Source organism: Miscanthus floridulus, chromosome 11 (assembly GCF_019320115.1).
Source record: "Miscanthus floridulus cultivar M001 chromosome 11, ASM1932011v1, whole genome shotgun sequence".
NCBI lineage: Eukaryota > Viridiplantae > Streptophyta > Magnoliopsida > Poales > Poaceae > Miscanthus > Miscanthus floridulus.
Window position 1 is genome coordinate 75,486,258 of NC_089590.1, and position 22,455 is coordinate 75,508,712.

General features: G+C 47.9%; 2 protein-coding genes and 1 pseudogene across 3 annotated transcripts; 2 read left to right on the forward strand and 1 right to left on the reverse strand.

Annotated features, from left to right (window-relative positions):
* LOC136492224 (uncharacterized) overlaps positions 1-3,243 on the forward strand; it is a 28,307-nt pseudogene extending 25,064 nt beyond the window's left edge.
* Positions 3,244-8,069: 4,826 nt separating this feature from the next.
* On the forward strand, positions 8,070-11,537 carry LOC136491247 (glutamate dehydrogenase 2, mitochondrial). Of its 2 annotated transcripts, XM_066487495.1 has the most exons (9): positions 8,070-8,797; positions 8,890-9,003; positions 9,626-9,847; positions 9,943-10,017; positions 10,131-10,247; positions 10,423-10,673; positions 10,861-10,936; positions 11,030-11,116; positions 11,207-11,537. In XM_066487495.1, the coding sequence occupies exons 1-9, from the start codon at positions 8,690-8,692 to the stop codon at positions 11,390-11,392; spliced, it is 1,236 nt and encodes a 411-aa protein (XP_066343592.1). In that variant the 5' UTR covers positions 8,070-8,689; the 3' UTR covers positions 11,393-11,537. The 2 variants fall into 2 exon arrangements, with proteins under 2 accessions (XP_066343592.1, XP_066343593.1); XM_066487496.1 differs by lacking the exon at positions 9,943-10,017.
* Positions 11,538-11,935: 398 nt separating this feature from the next.
* Positions 11,936-14,386, reverse strand: LOC136491246 (uncharacterized). The gene is made up of 2 exons (XM_066487494.1): positions 14,099-14,386; positions 11,936-13,659 (listed from the first exon to the last, which is right to left on the reverse strand). The coding sequence occupies exons 1-2, from the start codon at positions 14,252-14,254 to the stop codon at positions 12,076-12,078; spliced, it is 1,740 nt and encodes a 579-aa protein (XP_066343591.1). The 5' UTR covers positions 14,255-14,386; the 3' UTR covers positions 11,936-12,075.
* Between the last annotated feature and the right edge of the window lie 8,069 nt (positions 14,387-22,455).

A 22,455-nucleotide genomic window follows, 5' to 3' on the forward strand; every position in this document is an offset into this window, starting at 1 on the left:
GTACCAAAAATGAAAGTTGCTTAGAATTTAATTCCCTACAACTTTTTTTTATGACCAAAGTCCAATTCTATCTAGATTTTAAATTATAGAATCAAAGTTAAATTTTAACTCAAAAACCCTAATTTTGGGAATTTACTTTGGAAGCAAAGTTTTGAATTAATTTGAATACAAACCTTGCTCCAAAAATTGTGCTAAACAATTCTAGATGATTTACAAGCATAACCAACAGTTTCTACTCAACTAGCAAGCAAGAATCAGAGCAAAACAACTCTAATAAGTGTATGCATCATTTACTTTTCACAAACATGTTTCGTATGTTTCGAAGTAATGTTTCAGTTGTTATATGCAAGATTACGCATGTATGATTAGGATGCTTGATGAGGCATGATATGTATGATTAGCAATGCCTAAATGCAGGCATAACACCGGGGTGTTATAGTTTATAACTACCTCTTGAAACTAGTAAACTCACCCCTCATCTCAAGAGTTAAGTCTCTTGACTTGAGAACGAGGAAGGGTTGCAAAGCCCTAAGCCTTAGTGGCTAACCTCAACAACATGGACATAGGCAAGCCTTGGTGGTGAGCTGAACCATGGGTTAAATCATCGTATCACCTTGTGCTTGATTTACATCATTTGCATTTCATATTGTTGTTGAGGTGATTTCTAGGGTTTATGGTCGATGTACTTATGTGTTGTGTTCCTACCACTTCTAGCTCTCGATCTGTGAATCTCATACATGCAGGAAGCTAAGAAATTTCTCCGATTCAAGTTTACATTCACTGATTTTGAACTATGACTCGAAGTTATCTACAGGTACGACAGTGCAGTTGTTCTAGCCCGGCAGTGCCGCGAGGTCAAAGCGACAGTGCCGTAGGTTGAATTTGATGAAAGTTTGAGTGTTTGTTTTGACATGCCTATTCACCCCCCCCCTCTAGGCTAACCAGAGATCTTACACTTTCCAACTAGAATACCATGAATACTTGATGCAGAAGATGTATGAAGTAAATAAGAAGGTTGAGCCATGGTTGAAAGCGCATCACAAGTTGAAGTGGATGAGGAGTAAATTCTCAGAGGCAATAAAGTGTGATCATATCACAAATAATTTGGTAGAGGTTTAGAACAATTGGGTGAAAGACATTAAGAACCTTCCCATAGCTGACCTTGCTGACACTCTAAGGTCCAAATTCATGGAACTATATGCAAGAAGGAGAAGAATAGGTGAGAAATTTGAAGGACATGTAATGCTGCCAATTGATGTTCGTCAACTATATGCAATGAGTCGGTAGTTGGGTCACTTAAACATAGTAGAAGGTGGAAGGGAGGAAGCAGAGGTGACAGAGGTCACTGCTTCACACAAGATCATAAGGCATGTGGTTAATATTAAAAACCATGTATGCACCTGCAGGGAGTGGCAAGTCTCAAATAAACCATGTCCACATACTTTGGCACTCATCACCACATGTAGAAATCCAAAGATGGAAGAGTACCTGGATCCTTATTATTCAGTGTACCATTTTAGACTAGCATATGGTGGTGTGATCAAACCACTTTTTGATAAGTCTCAATGGGTGAAAGTGGATCCTGGATTCAAAGTGCTACCACCACTTAATAAGAGAGAGGTTGGAAGACAAAGGAAACTCAGAAAACCTAGCTACATTGAGAACAAGGGAAGCAAGCATAGGCGCAAAGGCGCGTGGCAGGTGAAGTGTCCAAATTGCTTGGGTCTTGGCCATAGGTCTACATCCCTAAAGTGCCCTCTCAATGAAACACAGAAGAGGTAAATGCTTATGCCTTTTTTGAACTAACACATACTTGCTTCATATTATGTACTCATCTCAACTTTACATTTAAAGGAAAAGTGATGCCAAAAAAGGGAAGGCAGGTAGGCCTGCCGTTTGTACCAAAGGTGATGCAGCTCCTAGTCCATCCAAAAGGTACTAGGTTCATGTGCTAGAAAATTCAGTGAATAATAGTCCCGGTCCTATTACAAGAAGGTAACTGAATCTTAACTTGGAATTTCAAACACTAGTCTTTTTTTAGGCTAAATATTTATCTCATTTTGTAGCCAATTGCAATTAACAATGGTGGAACCTGGAGGGACAAATCAGCTCACTACAAGCTCCAGAGCAGTGACAAAAAGGTAAAAATGATTCACTTTGTATGTGCTTATCTCAGGCCATGTGCTGAACTATTTCATTTACCTATAACATTCAGTCAAGCTGGAGAAGGACCCAGTGATACTATGACCACTCCAAGGAAGAGTCTAAGGAAAAGGCTAAGTCTGAAGAAAAAACTCACTCCAAGGAAGGAGAAGAACATGAATGTTTGAATAATCTTACACCAATGTCATGAGTCTTTTGTTTGTTTATATTCCCAGCCATCTTTTGTGTATGTGAACTTGTAGTCTTAAATTGGCCAGATGATTCTACTCTTACTATGTGATCTTATGTGAACTATGTGAATACTAGTATAATGCCCATGCTAACACAACGGATTTATTTTGGAGATGCACATAAAAATAACCAATGTTTTTTCCATAGTTCAACTTTTACACAATATCTTTGAGCATGTATACAATCCAGAAAACTAAGAAGTCATAGTACGGTATTATCAGTGATTGCAGCAAACTCAGGGGCCACGGCAGCTTCCTCCTCCTACACCTTTGCTTCCTCTAGGTCTATGTAGAAGAACAGATCAACCTGCAAACAACATTCTCATATAAGAATGCAAAGGTTACCAAAAAAATCTGGACTCATTACATCTCCAATGTCATTTTGAACAACATCATTAGCTAGCATACCATGACTTCCCACTTGTGCCCAGGGAGGATAGTGCCCCTCATCTGCTGCAGAACTATCCTAGACAAAAGCCACAACAGGCATCCAATGTTGTTCCTCCCCCTGTTGTTTGCTGGGATGCCAGACATCATGTACCCCTCTTGATATTCAGTTTATTCTCATGGCATCACAAATAATCAAATACCAAAACACATAATTCAAACTGATAAACAGTGTTTCAAGATCGTGATCCTCCAGCCCATTACCAAGAGCCCCACAGTCATCGCTATAGAGAGGGACAACCACAGGGTCTCGCCGCCCAACAAGCTGTCAGAGGATAATGAAATTTCATCTGCATCTTCATCAGGCTACCCAGGTCATCGTGGATGGGTGACTGAGCTGGAGAAGTATGGCAACCTGGCGAAGGTGCCGGGAGCTTCAGCTACAGGATCGACACCGGCCTAACCAAGTGGCAGCGGCCAAGGAGGAGAGGGGGTAGCAGGAACACTATGGCCAGGACACCAGTGTCAGAGACATCGGCCCTTACAAGAACCTCGTCAGGTTCACCTCCAGCTCCTTCGACCTCACAGCCTCACAGGCTTCTCAGCCTCAACCCTGCTAACCAAGCTGAGCACTACAGCATGTGGATTGTGGACTTGCAGCCTCTGAATCACCACCAGAAGCTGGCACTCTGGCTTAGCTCAACGTCTACAACCCTGCATCATGCATGTAGTTATGTGTCTGTCTCCTTCAATTCATATGCACTGCAAATACTTGTTCAATTTTAGTCAGAGATTCCTTTTGTGTGCATTTCGACTAATGAAGTAGTTGAATGCCATAACTGTATTTCACATGAAGGGGATTATGTAGCATGGTTTGCCCTTAAACTCAAATAAACAGATTGTACCATTTCTTATGCATATGTCTTCTGTAGCCCCTTATTATCCCACATTGATGAAAAAACAAACAAACAGGATATAGAAAGAGGTGTTGTTGTTTACGTGATCCTTGCCAGCGAACAGGTTGACAACGAAGGTGGGGATCTTGTCCATGAGCCCGACAAACAAATAGACATAGCTTTTATGCATTTGAGGCTAAGTCTAGTACTATACCACTATGTTCTACCCATTCCAACAGGTCTATCTAGTTGCAGTGCTATCATTCTTGATAAACTAATTGAACTATTTTTTCCAAAGCAACCTAATGTCTGCCTTTGCCTAAAACACAAGCACAGGACACACATTGGTATATTATCAAACATGAGGTGTTGATAAAAAAAGGAGGTGAGCAAGCAAGTTACCTGAATAGGTGATAGATCCCGCTTGCCACTGGCCACTCCATGCTCTTGTTCACAAACATGTAGCCAAGTAATGTCATGTTTGGCCTTTATGGTCTTGAGGTTCCCATAGGTCCGATGGGCAAACTGAGATAAAAAAAATAGTTCTAGCAACGACTGCAAATTAAAAGAATAAACTAAAAATACAAAGGACATGGGAACTTACCAAAGCATTATGTATTTTTCCAGGAGATGCAGCGATGAAATATTGCTATGCATGCTGATATAATAGTCAAGAGCTTCTAGAACTGAAGCCTTCCCTTCAACATTAGCAAGTTCCTCTTTGAATGCAAGGTTCCTTTCGTCCTCCATTAATGGAAATATTTTGCGCAAGCTAGAGATCCTAGCTTCTCCACCACATACCTGAATATGTGAGGCATGTTCAAACTTTCTGATTTACCCAGCAAGATTAAGTTAGTGCACAGAAGAGTCAAACCTTGTGAGAGCAAGACATAGTTGAGTTCTGCTGTCAAAGCCAAGGGCTACCAGAAACAGCCCAATCTCTTCTGGGGTGAACGCACAACGTCCTATGTTCCGAAGCTGTGAGTTTAATACCCTCCTTTACCATATATATAACTTTCCTGTACTTAGCGAGAGCTAGGTGTTCAGCTCTGCCGCCTCTAAAGTTATAGGCAGAATGTGCAGCCATATCCTGAAAAGTACAGGTCAATTTGCAATATTCTCAAGAGCACCAAGATACACAAACACCATCTTGCAGAAAATGGTAATTAGGTAAGAAAAGCCGCCTTCGTAAGACATTTTGCAATTTCAGACCACTTTTGTAGTTGTGTCCAATAACTTTTTGAGTATGCATGATAGTGACAACTGACAACCAATTAAATATTAGAATAAGGAAATCATTGCTATCCTATTTGGATGCTGTTGCTGGCTGCTGTCACATGGTAAGGTAACTTCAATTTCAACATCAGGATGTAAACAAATTTTGTTGATTGGGAAACTTTGAGTGCAAAGCAAACAGAACTGCAGGCACAGATCCAGTAAAGGTCATGGGAGTGCACATGTACGCATGATAATCTTTGAAAGGGATCGAAGTTAGCGGGCATAATACTTGCATCCTACCAAGGTGACGCTGGAGGAAACATTTTGGTGATCAGGTTAGGAGCACAAGCAAGACACCTCAATGGACTTGGCATTGGAGAAGGCGTGCGGCGTCCAGCGTCAACAGCGTCCGGAGTCGGCAGCATCGACGAACGCTTGGCGTGGAGCAACAACCGCAACCTCAGCGCCTGGCGTGACGGAGCAGGGGGCGGTCCGGCTGCGCGTCTGGCGTCGTCGAGGCGGCGCCACGCCGATCTGAGCACCTGGCATGATGGGGAACGGGGCAAGACCTGAGGAGGGACCTGGCATGACGCGAATCCAACTCCTGTTTGCGAGTCCGTCAGAGAGCCCGCTGGGATCGCTGATCTTAAGAGATCAATCTTCCAGGTCGCGTCCTGCTCGGCCTGCTCCCGCGGATTTCGCGTTACTGGTGCCGCATCTTGGAAGCCGCGGCCACCGTCGTAAAGACCCGCCCGGACTTGTGCAGGTGCGGAGGCAGGAGATCGAGCGGAGGCGGACTCCATGTGGAAAGAGCCGCGGATTTCTCGTGCGTCAATTTTTCTCGCGTCAATATTCCTTTTTCCGCGACGCATGGAGGGAGAGGAGGAATACCATACAAAATCTGCTGATCGTTGGATCGTGCGTTAGTAATGAGAGAGAATATTGAGGACAGATCTGGGCGATTGATTCGGATGTGGTTGGTTTTGTGTGTATAATTTTTGGGGTGCATTTAGGATGACTATCTCAGCGGGGGACACTTTTCTGGGTGGACCAAGCGAAGAAAACTTGGTGCATTAGTAGGGTATAGATGTACTCTTATCAAATTGGCTAGATGGTTGAACTGTCGAGGTGTACGCAATATTTACTAAATTGTATGGCTGTTTTTATTGTCTATGCTCACATTTTATTATAATTTATCACATTTATTATTACAAATTTAAAGCATGTTTGGTTGCCGCCCTCGCCTGGGCTTGCCTGCCAGGCAAACGATCGTAGCCCCACGATCGAAATCCAAAGCCTGGGTAGCTGCCTGGCGTCGTTCCAAACATGCCCTTAATGTCAAATCTTGAACGCGCGAATACAGAGAAATTTCTCCGAATGAATGAACTGCCGCTGTCTGGCCAGATACGACCGCGACCTGTGGACCTCACGCTCACCGGCTCCTCCCAGGAAAAAAGTCAAGGGCCCTGCCTGCCTCACCCTTCCAGTTGCCATTTGGGCAGCTGTTTTCCTGGGGAGGGCAGGAGGCGCCTCCCTGAACGAGGAAGTAGTTGTTGCCTGCCTCAGATCAGATGCCACTGCGCTTCTCTCCTCGCCTTCTGGTCGCCAATCCAGCAAATCCTCTGGGCCGAGAGAAAAGCAAGTTTTTTATTTTTTTTTTGAGCCTCTACTCTAGGTACAGCTGTAGAATTCATATATGAATACACACCCATACACACCACACACTACACACACCACGCGTACACAATCAGATCTACAACTACACGTAGATATGAAGACCGCATCCTTTTTTTAATCACCGGAACCATCCACGGCTCCGTAGGCGACGAGCGCGTCGCAATTCCTTTGTAGTTCCACGCGATAGAGGCTGTAGAATTGTTTGGGAATAAATCCCGGTGAGAGATGTGAGTCGAATCCAGGATTCGAACCCACGTCGACAGCGAGCGCACCTGGCTCAGCTAGCCAACCGAACCCAGTTCGGTTCTCAGAGAAAAGCAAGTTGGCTACGGAGTAGTGTTACCTCAACTGAGGGCCTGTTTAGTTTCCAAAAATTTTTGCGTAGGACTCATCACATTGAATCTTGCGGCACATGCATGGAGTACTAAATGTAGACGAAAAAAAAACTAATTGCACAGTTGAGTGAGAAATCGCGAGACGAAACTTTCAAACCTAATTAGTCCATAATTAGACACTAATTGCCAAATACAAACGAAAGTGCTACAGTAGCCAAAACCCAAAAAAATTTGTATCTAAACGCGCCCTGACATGAAACATTAGGGTCATGTTTAGTTCCCCCAATTCCTGAATTTGGCACTATGCAAAAAGAAGATTTCCCGTCACATCAAACTTGCGGTACATGCATAGAGTACTAAATGTTGACGAAATCAAAAACTAATTGCACAGTTTGGTTGTACTTTGCGAGACGAACGTTTTAAGCCTAATTAGTCAACGATGGGACAATTATTACCAAATAAAAATAAAATGTTACTGTACCTACAGCAGCCACGATAAATCGGGCGGCGCCGATTCGGTGGCCAACTAAGGCCCCGTTCAGTTGCCAAAAAATTTTGCATAGTAACTGTCATATCGAATCTTGCGGCACATGCATGGAGTACTAAATGTAGATGAAAAAAAAACTAATTACACAGTTGGTCGAGAAATCGCGAGACGAAACTTTTGAACCTAATTAGTCCATAATTAGACACTAATTAACAAATACAAACGAAATGCTACAGTAAGCCAAAATCCAAAAAAAAAATTTGATCTAAACGCACCCTAATAATGGTAGGCTAAACTGTCCTGCGTGCTAGGTGTAGCAGAGGAGGAGCGGACGCGTACCAGACGAGAGCCTGAAAAGACAACATGGCAGGATGATGCAAAGCTCAGGGCGCGCGATGCTTGACTGCACACGGGCAAGGCTGCAGAGAATGCAGCGACGCCACGACAAAATCCTGACGATTCCTGAGTAAAGGAACACACAAAGCACAGACTTTTCAGTTGCTGTGAGATCATCGGAACAAAAAGAGCACCAAAAAGGTTAGCAAACACGGCACGCACTGGCAGCCAGCCGTCCCATGTGGGCCCTGAATTAATATCTTCACTGTCAAACGGGACCCACAGGCAAAATGAGATTTTTTTTTTTTTTTGTAAAGTGGACGGGAAAAATAGGGAGAGACGCAGCACTGCAAGAGAGACTCGAGAAGCCATGGATGGTAGGAACAACTCCCTCGGCGCCGTGGCGGCCTCTCCCAGGAATTTTCCTAATTGATGGAATTCGATCTCCCTTCCTTATCCGGCATCAGCGCGCACCACTAAATTCCTTCCGCTTCGAAGACGTACTGCTGACTCTAATCGAGTTCCAGTCCCGCTCCAACGTTTGAGATAGAGACAGAGCATGTCTGACCTGCGAACTCCTGCCCTCTCCTTCCCCAGGAGTTCCAGATCGTGAAGCCAGCCACTCCTCTACTCCGACTCGTATAGCTCACCCCCCGCTCGTCGATCTTATCCTCCAGTCAATTCCAGCTCCGAGCCTCCACCCACCCCGACCCCTCCCTCTATTAATACAGCCCGGTGGTTTTACCCCCGATCTCCATCACCATCAGGCCGGCCCTCCCTCCTCGATCCTCGGACGAAACGCGCCGCCTTTTCTTCGTCTCGTCTCCTGCCGTTTTTGGGTCGCCCGGATCTCGCTCTTGTCGCGCGCGCTTGTTGTTTCTGTCGGCGGTGCTGGAAAGGCGGGTCCTTTTCGTGGCCGCGCGCTCGTGATCCTTAAAAGGAAAAAAAGTTGCCGCCGCGATGAACGCGCTCGCCGCCACCAGCCGCAACTTACGGCGGGCCTCGAAGCTGCTCGGCCTCGACTCGAAGCTCGAGCAGAGCCTGCTCATCCCGTTCCGGGAGATCAAGGTGAGGCTCCGGCGCCGTTGCTTGTGGCATCTCTGTTAACCGTTCGTGCTGGTCGAATTGTTTGCTCATGGGTTTCGCGTTGTTCCTCGCAGGTGGAATGCACCATCCCCAAAGACGACGGCAGCTTGGCGTCGTTCGTCGGCTTCCGCGTGCAGCATGACAACGCCCGCGGGCCGATGAAAGGCGGCATCCGCTATCATCCTGAGGTGAGCGATGCCCGCTGATGCGATTCTGCTGTCTATTCTTTCTATTGTGTGCTCTTCGAAAAGTACAAATAATGCAGCAATTGTAAAATAGGAATACAAATAATGCAGCAATTGTAAAAGGCATGTTATGGTTACGTTGATTTCTTCTTCCTGTCAAACTGATAGAACACTTGTCGTCACTTGTCATTTTGTAAAGCTCCTCCACTATCTTTTAATCTCTGCATATATGGTTACGTTCATTTCTTCTTCTTGTCAAAGTGATAGAACAGCTTAATGTGTAATAATTTTTTTGTTGGACCAATCTATTAGTGGCTTTCTGTGAATGTCCAAGACTTTACTTCCTTATTAAAGGCTAATGCTAATTCAAACTGTACAAACATATCCTAAATCTGAACTAGGATTCTTGTTCTGATATATCTATTCCAGATCTTTCTGACCCTGGTTGTCAGTTATGTTTTTTAATAGGAAAACCTTGCATTTTTTTTATAAATGCTTTAGTCTTGTTCTTTTCTGCTAAATCTCAGTACAGGCCTAAAAAAACATCCATAATTTTCTTGTATGTATTACTCGATTCAGAAATTTATAATAATTAAAAATACGAGTTCATTGTTTTGTCTGACAGGTTGATCCAGATGAAGTAAACGCTCTTGCTCAACTCATGACATGGAAGACGGCCGTTGCAGCAGTTCCATATGGTGGAGCAAAGGGAGGGATCGGGTGCTCTCCTGGTGAACTAAGTACAAGTGAGTTGGAGCGGTTGACGCGAGTATTTACCCAGAAAATTCATGATCTTATCGGAACGCATACAGATGTCCCAGCTCCTGACATGGGGACCAATGCACAGGTAGGCCTAATATTGCTTTTGGTATTGTTTGTGATCCGCTCTTTTTTGTATGCTTAGCTACCTTCTTTATTTTTATATATGCAATTATGATACAGACCATGGCATGGATGTTGGATGAGTACTCGAAATTTCATGGTCACTCACCAGCAGTCGTCACAGGCAAGCCAATTGTACGTGAAAAAATGTGGCAGCAAGTTACTTTGGTGCAAATAGTTTTTACAAAGTGTAATAGGGAAAACAGAGTGCAATAGTTATTATAAATTTTATATTTTTTTTCTTGTAGGATCTTGGTGGATCATTGGGTAGGGATGCAGCAACAGGGCGAGGTGTCATGTATGCTACTGAGGCTCTACTTGCTGAATATGGAAAATGTATTTCTGGATCAACTTTTGTGATTCAAGTGAGTGATAATTGATTGACATATGTCCATTGAATTTACTTTTATATAAGATAATAAAAAGAGAATCATATGTTCCGTTTAGCCAGTTAACTATTAAAAAAATACTCTATATATGTTATTGCCAGTATGCCAGCACAATACAATATATATAGATTAATATATGTCAACCTTGCAGGGTTTTGGCAATGTTGGCTCGTGGGCTGCACGACTTATCCACGAGAAAGGTGGTAAGATTATTGCAATTGGAGATGTGACTGGTTCAATCAGAAACACGTCTGGTATAGATATACCTGCTTTGGTGAAGCATAGGAATGAAGGTCATGCCATGAAAGACTTTCATGGTGCAGAAGTTATGGATTCGACTGAGTTGCTAGTTCATGACTGTGATGTTCTTGTCCCCTGTGCCTTAGGTGGAGTTCTTAACAAGTAAGAACGAGTTTCCTTGTCTATTATTAGTTTCATTAGCTTTCAACAATTTTTGCCCATTGATATGTGTCAGTCCTGATAAAATATGCCAATTTTGTTTTCTAAATAGCCTACTTTTGATTTATTTTCCAGCTCTGTTGTGTATATACACCAGGATTGCTGATTTCTGGTAATTGGTTTTGTGCAGGAATAATGCACCTGACGTGAAGGCCAAATTTATAATTGAAGCTGCTAACCATCCAACTGATCCAGAGGCAGATGAGGTAGAACCATCTATTTTGTGCAATAATATCAGGAAGACAACCATTTTGCCAACTTTTTTTTTCCTGAGCTGCTGCCTCTTGCATATGCTGTAGATTCTTGCCAAGAAGGGAGTAGTAGTATTACCTGATATCTATGCTAATTCAGGTGGTGTGATCGTTAGCTACTTTGAGTGGGTTCAGGTAAATAAATGTCTGTGTGTCGCCACTTTATTGTTCGATTACTTCCTTGCTTTAATCTGTTTTCTTGTGCTATGTTGATTGATGGTGCAGAACATTCAAGGTTTCATGTGGGATGAAGAGAAAGTGAACAATGAACTAGAGAAGTACATGAGCAGTGCTTTTCAACACATCAAGGCCATGTGCAAGAGTCTGGATTGCAACCTTAGGATGGGGGCATTCACCTTAGGAGTTAACAGGGTTGCCCGTGCCACCCTCTTGAGAGGCTGGGAGGCATGAGACCATTACAAATTCATCAGGTGTATTCAATAATTCATTTCCAACAATGTTGGAGGATCAGTGTTTGATACGGTAAAATTCATCAGAAAAGGCTGTCTTGGAAGGAGTCCAGTTGAAATAACATTCTGGGTGTTGTGCTTGTTGATCCAGGGTTACTAATGGTTGGTTATCTAGTTCTTGGTGATGATCATTGAAAATTGTATTTAATCATTTTATTATATTTTAGAAAGCTTATTAGGTCTCAACAGAGTTCATGTATATTTTCATTCTTAATGAAACTCTGGTATGGGGTTTGAAGCTCCCAGATATAAATGATCCGCAAAAATTGCAGAACAGATTCAAATAAACCACAGCCTGTTCGTTTCGTCGTAAACGATCGTGGATTATTTACTACTGGCTGGTTTGGTGTGAGAGAAAAACACTGTTCCAGCTTATAATCCACGATCGTATACGAGCAAGCGAACAGGACACAGTTTAAAGCACTGCTGTGACTATGAGTTACTCATAAGTGCTAAGTAGTAGCTTAATAATTCAGCAGAAGAGAACACACTAAGGTTAATTAAAAGAGCACACACTAAAGTTAATTAAAAGAGCACACACTAAAGTTATCATCCTGCGCATTGCATTTAGCAATTCTGAAAGTGTTCGGCGTATGAGATGCTTCAGGTACCCAAGTTTTGGAGCTACGCGTTTGATGCTGCCAGCGTCTGAGAAGGCAACGCGAGCAAAACAAATCCCGGATCATCTGAAATCTCGTCAGCGGTAACAGGGTACAGTTTGCGAGGCTTTTTTTTTAGCATGAGTTTGTGAGGCTGGCCGTGCTGCTTCAGCGCCGCTGATGTTTCCATGCCGCCCTGGTCAGCAACTGAAGCTGGAGTAGGACAACCACCAGCAATCACCGGTGTCAACTTGGGCGATGCAAATGAGACCTTACAGCCTAGCTTCTTGCCAGGTGTAAGAGCAGACTGGTCACCAGTAGCCACCGCGGCTGATTTGTGTTGCCGACGACGGCCCTTGGGGGTAGCTGACAGAGCCTTGCCGCCAGCCTTCTTGCCTGCAGTTGGAGCAGAGCCAGCCTTGCGAGGCTGAAGAACATCCTTGTAGCTTGCAGATGGAGCCTCCTTAAGGCCACCCTTCTTGTTAGCAACCAACACTGGAACAAAGCCAGCAGCAGCAGCAGCCATGAGTGCCAGCTTGCAAGCCTGGCTGCCAGGCTCTGGCGCAGTGGGCGCTGTCCAAATGTTCTCATTCTTGTCCACGATTGAAGAAGCATCGCCACCATCCTTGTCCATATCAGGCGTTGGCATTGGCGCAGGTTCAGACACAGGCACCTCTGTGCTGGTCACCAGGGCCGGGTCAAGAGGCTGATCACCATCCTTGTCCATAGCAGGCGTTGGCGTTGGTGCAGGTGCAGGTTCAGGCACAGGCACGGGAACCTCTGTGGTGGTCACCAGGGCCAGGTCGAGAGGCTGACCACCATCCTTGTCCATAGCAGGCGTTGGTGTTGACGCAGGTTCAGGCAGAGGCACCTCTGTGGTGGTCACCAGGGCCAGGTCGAGAGGCTGATCACCATCCACAGGTGGCGTGGTTGGAGAGACCTCGGTGCATGCCTTGTCCATGGTGGATGCAGCAGAGCTATCACCGAGGATCACCAGTCCCAGCTCACGCGGTGGCTCATGCTCCTTGTCCAAAGTGTATGAAACCTCACTGCCATGTTTCTTGCCTGCGACGAGTGCTTCACCAGAGCTGTCCGTGGTCGTGGCCATCCCCAGCCTGCGAAGCCGGCCACGGCGCTTGGGCTTCAATGACTGTGCCTGGCTTTCGTCCTTGTCTGCAACAGCAACCGGTGACACTGGAACAGAGTCTTTGGCAGCAGCGGCCAGTGTCAAAGAAGAGCCTGCAGGCGGTGTCATCCACAGAGCCCCTGCGCCGCCATCCTTCCTGCCTGCAGGCGGCGTCGAAGGAGAGCCATCACTCCGCGGCCTGCCTCGGCCACGCTTGGCCTCAACGGACGCCACCTTGCACGAGCCGGCCTCAGCCTGCTCCAGCAGGAGCACCTCATCCGCGTTCTCCTCAGGGCAGCGCTCGTACCGCCCCGCAGCGGTTCGCACGAAGATGCCCTCGGCGACGTGCTTGCCGAGGTAGTGCCGGAGGAGCCTATCGTGCGCGGGGGGCACGCCGGGGTGCCTCGCGCAGATGAAGGCCGAGATGGAGTCCTCCGACGAGCCGCCGTCCTCGGCCAGCGCGTCGATTGCCTCGCCGATCATCTGCAACCCAACACGGCCACAATGTCAAGACTAGTAAAGTGGTAATCGGTGCCCCACCGGAGAAATGACTGGTGGGAACTCCATTGCAACGTCCTTTTCTCAACAAAATAAAAGAGGGGGGAAATCCTCCATTGACGGTTGATCAACGTGTTAACATAAGCTTGTTCGGTAAGGCCGCTCTAGTGGTGTGGCCTCTAAATCGGAGGTCGTTATACTTATACCTAATAATTAATTTCCTAGTCCGTTCGATTGAGCAGAGATTAACAGAGCAAATTAATCGCAGAATAAAACTAATTACAAGCAGTGCTAATTAATTATAAAATCTAAAACAATGTTTTTTAGACCATATATCATAACAAAGAAATAAAAGGGGAGCACAGGATGAAATGGCAATGGGGTGAGTAATCGATCAACGAATCCGCGGCGAGTAGGGTATTACCCAGCAATAGGGTGGGTGATCCGGCGTGGGTTGGCGGGGCTTCCGCGCGACCTCCACCGGCTGCGGCGGCGGCGGCGGCGTCCACTGCCCCTCCTCATCCGTCGCCTTCCCCCGCTTCGCCTCTTGCCCCGCGTCCACCTCGACGACGGCCACCATTGTTGGGTAGGGATGCGGAATACCGGGCTCCTGCTGTTGTTCGGGTAGGAGAAGGAAAGAGTCAGAGGGCGAGAGGGGAGAGAATGCGGCCGGTGCCCGGTAGAGGTAGGCGGTGGCTCGTGGCTGTGGTTGGGCTGGGCTCTTCCGTCCTGTTCTGCTGCCTTGGATGGTGTGGTGTCTGGCCTGGGAAACCCGACCTTTTCTTTAGGCCCTGTTAGTTTCTCCTAAAATACCAAAATTTTCAAGATTCTTCGTCACGTCGAATCTTTAGAATATTAAATATAAATAAAAAATAAAACTAATTATACAGTTTAGACGAAATCCACGAGACGAATCTTTTAAGCCTAATTAGACTATGATTAGACACTAATTACCAAATAACAACGAAAACTGCTACAGTGTAATTTTGCCAAAAATTTCGTATCTAAACCGGCCCTTAACCAAACTTCCCTTGGCTACTTACGGAGTACTCGTACTGTACCTGCGTCCGCACGCGGCACGTCCGGTCTCCTCTCCGGCGAGCAGAGTTTGGTTGGTTACCGATAAAGAGTCAGCGCCTGTTTTGAACAAACGAATTGAAAACAGAGGAACGAGAGAAAAAAACACAGAAATAGGGTATGGATGTATTGGCAAAACATAGGAAAGAAAAACGTAAAGAAAACATAAGAATAGGTGTTTGAAACGCAGAAATTAGATCACAGGAATCCAAGTGAATCTAGATTAATAAAGACACATAAGATGATGACGTGTGGATCCAATTGTTATAATTATATAATATTTTTTGTACACAACCTTCATGTCAAATGGGCCCCAAACAAAATAATTCCTACCAGCCAGCCATACCCACCTTTGGCTCACAGGTCCGACACAGCAGGAGATGACCTACGCTGCTCCGCTGATTTCGTTGATTGCGTGCTGCCTCGGTCTTCCACCCAACCTTTAGCTCCAACTGGACGTTTTCTTTCCTGTGAAACGAGGACACAGGAAAACTTCCTCCTATCTAGGGCATGTTTAGAAAGAAAGAACGCAAAACAGAGGAACGAAAAAAACACAAGAATAGGATAGAGGAAAAGGTGGAAAACCACATTATTTTAAAACGCAGGAATAAATACTTTGAGCCGTTTGGATTACAGAAATAGGTTTAGATCATCACATGTCTCTAAGCAATGATTATAGCCATTGATCCATCCTAACCTGGTTTAGGTGCTTTTCAAGTCATTTAGGATATTATTTTTAATTCATCTATAAGCATAGTAGTCCCTTTACTTGACCGTTCTCTCTCCTGTAAGTTTCTACTTTTTTATCATCCCGAGCTCTGGCCGTGTGACAGTGTGAACGCAAGCGCGAGTGACCATGTTGAGCGAGCGACCAAGCGAGCCATTAGATTTCCATTGAGTTTGAGTGGATGCTTTTTTTCCTACATTTTGTACAGCATAGGAATCCTTTCCTTTGAAATGAGATGCTTCTTTCCTCCATTTCAAACAGCAATCTTCAAAAACTTTCCATAGGAATGCATTTCTTTGAAAATCCTTCGTGATTCTTCCAATCCAAACAGGGCCCTAACTGTTGAAACTTCCTCTATTCCATACGGTACTTTCACAAACCTTTCCAAAGGAATGGATTCCTATAAATTTCCTATGAAATTCCTTTGATCCAAACAGGGCCTCGGTAAGTCGCATCCACATAAATCTTGCAAGAATTCAGGAAACATATTGGGAGAGGTTTTACTGAAGAAAGTCACGGCGCAACTTTCCACGTATAGTAAGGAGAGATCTAAGGGTTCGCAACCAATCAAGCAATTGCTAGTCCGCTTTTTTACCGAGGCACGTGAGTCGGAGCGCTTCCCGCGTGCCGCCGTGCCGCGCTCCTATCTTGACTTGCAATCTATATATTTTGTTGTGCTCCCCATCTAATTAGTTGCAATGTAGTATGTCATTTTGCAGTCTGAATATTCCTCAACTAATTAGTTGCACTTTTATTAGCAGCCACAAAAGGAAAAAAAAAAGTGATGTAGAGCCTCAAGTAGAAGTGGAATAAGATGGAAACAAGAAAGGAGATTTCGAGCTTCAAAAGAACATTGCCATTAACAATTTTACTCAGCTCATAAAAACTCCAACTTTGGCAAATGTGGACCTTCAAAATCTGCTCTAGCTTTTACTACCTAATTACAGGCTAACTATAGTATCAGCACTGGTAAGTAGTTGATTGTTGTTGTGCCAACACTTGATTATTTAGTGATTTGCTATGTCTAAACTACTGTAAAAAACAGTTACTCCTATGTCTGAGGTGCATGAGCTATTGAGCCTCAAATGTTGTGTCAACACTTGTATTTTAGTTTTTTTCTTTGAAAGAGCATGAGTTGTGTCTCAACTACTGTAAAAAAAAACAGCTATGTTAGAGGTGATTTTGCTTTCCAAGCACAAGAGCCGCTGGATCTAATTTGAATGGCTGGATGGTGGAGGTAAGTAAGATGGTGACTTGTTCAAGATAAGTTATTGAGTTTTCATCCAGTCTGTATTTCCCAAGGTTTCCGATATACACGACAAGAGTAATAGCCCAGTTAAGAAAGAAATAAAGAATTTTTTTGGGTGCCTCTCATTTTTATCTTTTCTCTTTTTTTTTACATCTTAGGCATCTTTCAAGCACTACTAGGTGCAAATGACATACTCCTAGTGGAAATTTGATTTCTCCCCCCCCCCCCTCCCCCAAGCACACTTTTGTACATGCTCAAAGCCTCAAAGTACAAACAAAGCGTGCAGGCTAGACAAAAAAAGACAAAAACGATCTACACTCATGTTGTATTGTTTGTGTTAAGCAACTCTAATAGGCCCACTCTAGCAGGGACCTTAGGAGACCCTTAAAAATAGAAGACCCTCCAATTTCTATCTCAAGCCTTCATTCCACGGTTTACACGAGACCCCTACTTTTTAATTTTTCTCAATCCTCTTCTCGAGCACCGAACATTCTTTCCCTTTTGTTGTTCAAGCTTCCCTCCTTGCCGCCAAATCCACTGTTTGGGAGTTGCGCCCCATAAGTTGGGCGTGCCTGAAGTAGCCACACCCCTAGGCATGTGGGCGCAACATGTGTGGGTGTAGGGCTGGCGATCTTCGATGGCTATGGAGGAAGAGAAGAGGGATGGGAGCCCAAATGGTGGAGGAGAGGGAGGTGGTGGACCAGTGTTGAAGGATGCAGATGCAAGATGAGGGAGAGAGAGATGAAAAAAGAAATATGGCTGACAAATGGATACCACGGAAATAATTAGAGGGTCCTAATTTAAATGTTGCTGCTGAGTTGAGCTAGAAAGGACGACGCCAAATAGTAGAGTAAAGCTTGTAAACAAAAAAAGGACGCGGCTAAAAACCGGTCGTGTGTGCGATCGTCTTCAACCTCTCGCACGTCCCCCTCCACTTTCTTCCTCCTCGTCGGTGGCTACGCCGGTACCTCGCCCTCGCCCCCGCCGCCGCCTCCCACCCCTCATCGGAGCTCCCCTGCCCCGCCCTGGCCCAGCCGCCTCCACCGCCAATAGGGCCCCTAACCGCCCTCCAGTCATCCCCACCGTCTGGCTGACCTTCCTCTCCCCAAACCTTCCCTTCTAAGACCGCCGGAGTTAGGGAAGATAAGAGGGAGAGCTCGTCGGAACCCTAACTCGGAGGAGGAGGAGGAGGAGGAGGAGGAGGCGGCGGTGGCGGAGGAGGAAGCCTACCTCGCCAAATCTGCCATGGCCGCCTCCAGATCCGCCCCAAGCCGCCGTTCATGGTGCGGTGGGGCGCAAGGAGGATCTTGCCGAGGAGCAGCTCACTGAGGAGGAGCTCACCGCCTGTCGGGTACCGTAAAAAGGGGTCCCCTAAGCAAAAACCGAAAATCGTTTAGACCCTGTAAAAATCGAAGCCAAGAGACAACTGCTGGCTAACCCCACCTTGTTCGAGGCTACCGATTCTCCGCCTCGCTCGAGGCCCCGCACGTAAGGCCTCAGACAGGGAACCAATTCTCTATCTCGCTCGAGGCCCCGCACGTAAGGCCTTGGACGGGGAACCAATTCTCCATCTCGCTCGAGGCCCCACACGTAAGGCCTCAGACGGGTGCTGATTCTTCGCCTCGCTTGAGGCCTCGCACGTAAGGCCTCGGATGGGGTACCGATTCTTCGTCTCGCTCGAGGCCCCGCATGTAAAGCCTCGGATGAGGTGCTGATTCTCCGCCTCGCTCGAGGCCGGCTCGGCGACAACCCCGTCGCCTCCGCCTCGACCGATTTCCCTGACAGAACATCACGTCCAACTAATGCGACTAACCACTCCTGCGACGTCAGCCAGACGATGGCTCGACACAGCGGAGTGACCGACGAGATGGGAGTCGCATCAACACCATGTCATCCAGGATAGGATGGGGCAGGGGTTACTGACCGCTGTGATTAGCACTGTGCCCACGACTGACGCCCATACTGCACTGTGCTACCTAACCCCTGCTCCGAGGGCAGTGTGGTGTGGGGAGTTAAGTCTGGGTACCTGTAGCCTCGAAATTAGTGTACGAGACCAACTGCTCCCTTCGAGCCTCAGCAATCCGCTTCAGGGTCTCAGAGGCCTCGGGATTCGCGCCCGCCGAGCCCCCCACGATGGTTCGGCTTCTACACCGACTGAGCCTTGACTCTCTATGCTGTCGACATACAGCGACCGGCACGTTGTCCGCCATGCCCTGCGTCAAGCTATCACTAGAGCTCCCACGTCGCACAGGATCGAGCGTGACCGGCGCGTCGCTCCAGTGCATCAAGGACAGGACTGCTCCATCGACCATGCTGCCACAGTGACAAGCTATAGGGCCCGAACACGCCATTGCTACTCACAAAACACCACATAACATTCCATGTAATGCCCCCGTGCCTCCCCTTAACTATAAAAGGGAGTGACCGGGGTCATTTCTAGGGATAGAGACAGATAGACGCTCAGACACAGAGACTCACACATGCCCCAGCAACGCTCAACACTCTGTAATACGCACGCTCCCTCGCTGCCTAGGATCAACATCTCAAGCAATTCACACCACTCCACGCAGAGACCTAGGACTATCTCCCTCTCTCGCCCTGCTTATAAATCCCTACTACAAGCACCTCGGTGCAAGGAATACAAGATCGCTCTCTCAGACTAGACGTAGGGCATCCATTGCCTGAACTAGTATAAACCTTGTGTCTCTTTGCATCACCATCCGGGATTAGGGTCATGTAGTATATTTTCACTAGTTGGTTGAGGGCCCGCCGGTCTAAAACACCGATAGTTGGCGCGCCAGGTAGGGGATCTACTGCGTGTCAGCCTCGTCATCCCAACAAGTCTCGGATGGCAGACCCCGCGCGTCCACTGCGTATTGGCATGATGATCTGGTTCGGGAGCCTAGAGTTCATGTCTCTAGGACATGAGTACGATATGGTACTCCTCTCACCTAGAGCCCCACCGATCAACGATGACACCACGCACCAGCAGCCCAGGCACAGACAGCGCCTGGGCCGCCGCTCTTGTCGCGCTCGCCAGGCACGACACGAGCGGGACCACCCTGACACCATGCGAGCTTAGGGCAATGCACTATGCCCCATCGGTACCCCATGCCCGGCTATTGGTACAGAGTCCCTGGTTGGGGACCTGTCCAGCATAAGCCTGGGCAAGGGAAAGACACTGGTGGCACGCAGCGACGCCCTGTCATCAAGCTCTACCCCACCACCTCCTGAGGGGTCGACTCCGGCAGAGCAAAGCCCGGTGATGGCACCATCCCCGTACCCCTTCGGGTTTGGCAATACCGCCACCGCCTATGCTTCCGCCTATGCTTTCGCTCATGCGGAGCCCTCAGGACGCCACCAACGCTTCGCCCTTGACCTCAACGCCACGACCTCGACCCACACCCACGCTGACTCCTTGGAGGAGGATGAGATGTGGGCTAGGGTAGACTTCTCTGGGCTCCGTGACCCTGAAGCCATGCGCTGCTTCCTGGCCGCGAGCGACTACTGCTTCGGCTACTCCGACTCTGATGACAAAGGCACTTATGATCCTACTCGTGAGTGCCTCCACATCGAGCTCGAGATGCCAAGCATGGGCGAGGACGACGAAGGGGCTAGTTCTCGCTCCCCGCCCCCCAAGGGGGCGGGCGTTGCCGCACCTCCACGTGTTGAGCCCCAAGCAGCGTGGAACGAGGACCTTGCCCCTAAGGAACTTCGATGTCTGGACCTGGAGCAGCTTCGTGAGCTTCAAGCCAAGGTCAAACAAGACTGACTCCTTCTACAGCAGCTCCAAGACACTCTCGAGCAAGAGCAGTGGGGTTGCGGTGATGGTGGAGCAGCCTGGCGGAGGGCTCGCGACGTCAACTGCCGCATCAACAACGACGAAGGGGGCGAGCAACCTCCTATCTTCAATCGCGCTAGCTAGAACATCGTGGCAGTGGCAATGCTACTCTGAACGATGCCTGAGCCCTCTACCACGGAGGGGCGACGAGCCCACGACAAGCTCCGAGACCTCCTTGAGACTGCCATGGTGCAACAGGCCAAAAGTTCTGCCTCTCAACGATGCGGAGGCACCTCGGAACTTTCCATGGCACCGCCTCGGTAGGATAGAGAGGCCTCAGTTTGTCTTGAGCCCGCTCGGGCACCGACGGCCTATAGGGTCCCCTCGTTGCATGACCGCCTTGGCGACCGACGCGAGGCATAAGGCGACCATGTTGTGGTCAACAGGCGACAGCGCCACGACAACAAGGGGCCTACCCGAGGCTACCACCTGCACCGAGGTGGCCGCTACGATAGTGGGGAGGACCACAGTCCTTCTCCTAGGCTGCCTGGCCCTCGAGTCTTTAGCAGAGCTATCTGCGGCGCTCATTTCCCGACTTGGTTTTGGCAACCGGCCAACCTCAGGAAGTACAGCGGCGAGACCAACCCCAAACTTTGGCTAGCTGATTACCGCCTGGCTTGTCAGCTAGGCGGCATGAACGATGACCTACTCATCATCCGCAACCTCCCATTGTTCCTGTCAAACTCAGCACGAGCCTAGCTCGAACACCTCCCTCCCTCGCAGATCCACAACTGGTGCGACTTGGTAAAGGTCTTCGTCAGGAATTTCTAGGGCACATATGTATGCCTCGAGAACTCTTGGGACCTCAAGAGTTGTCACCAGGGACCGGACGAGTCTCTCTAAGACTTCATCCGATGCTTCTCCAAGCAATGCACCAAGTTGCCAAGCGTTGGCGACTTAGAAATTGTCTAGGCTTTCCTCTCTGGCACCACCTGCTGAGACCTAGTCCGAGAGTTAGGCCAGAATGTGCCAACCTTAGTTGCCGTGCTCCTCGACATCGCCACCAACTTTGCCTCAGGCGAGGAGGCCATCGGGGCCATCTTCCCCGACAACGACGCCAAGGGGAAGCAGAGGGATGAGGCCCCCGGGGCCTCGGCTCCCCACCTCCCCAAGAAAAAGAAAAAGGGTCGCTAGGGGAAGCAGGAGGTCCTCGAGGCTGGCCTAGTCGCAGCCGCAGAGCGCAAGAATCCCCAAGGCCCTAGAGGCCCTGGGCTCTTCGACGATATGCTTAAAAAGCCCTACCCTTACCACCAGGGCCTAGTGAAGCACACCCTCGAAGAGTGCACCATGCTCCGGTATTACTACGCCAAGCTCAGGCTCCCCAGTGACGATGCCAAGATGAGGGATGTAGGCGATAGGGACAACGACAAGGATGACAGGTTCCCCGAGGTGCACAACGCCTTCATGATCTTCGGCGGGCCTTCAGCGTGCCTCATGGTGTGCCAGCGAAAGAGGGAACGTCGGGAGGTCTTCTCAGTGAAGGTGGCCACTCCCCGGTACATTGACTGGTCTCAGGAGGTGATCACCTTTGATCGGGATGACCACCCCGATTATATCCTGAACTTCGGGCAGTACCCACTTGTTGTCGACCCCATCATCGGCAACACCCGGCTCACCAAGGTGTTGATGGACGGAGGCAGTGGCCTCAACATCCTCTACGTCAACACCCTAGAGCTCCTAGAGCTCAACCGGTCATAGCTCCGAGGTCATGTCGCGCCTTTCCACGGCATCATGCCGGGGAAACACATGCGACCCCTCGGGCGCATCGACCTGCTCGTCTGCTTCAGCACTCCCTCCAACTACCGTAAGGAGGTCCTCACCTTCGAGGTGGTTGGGTTCAAGGGAACATACCACGCCATCCTGGGGCAGCCGTGCTACGCCAAGTTT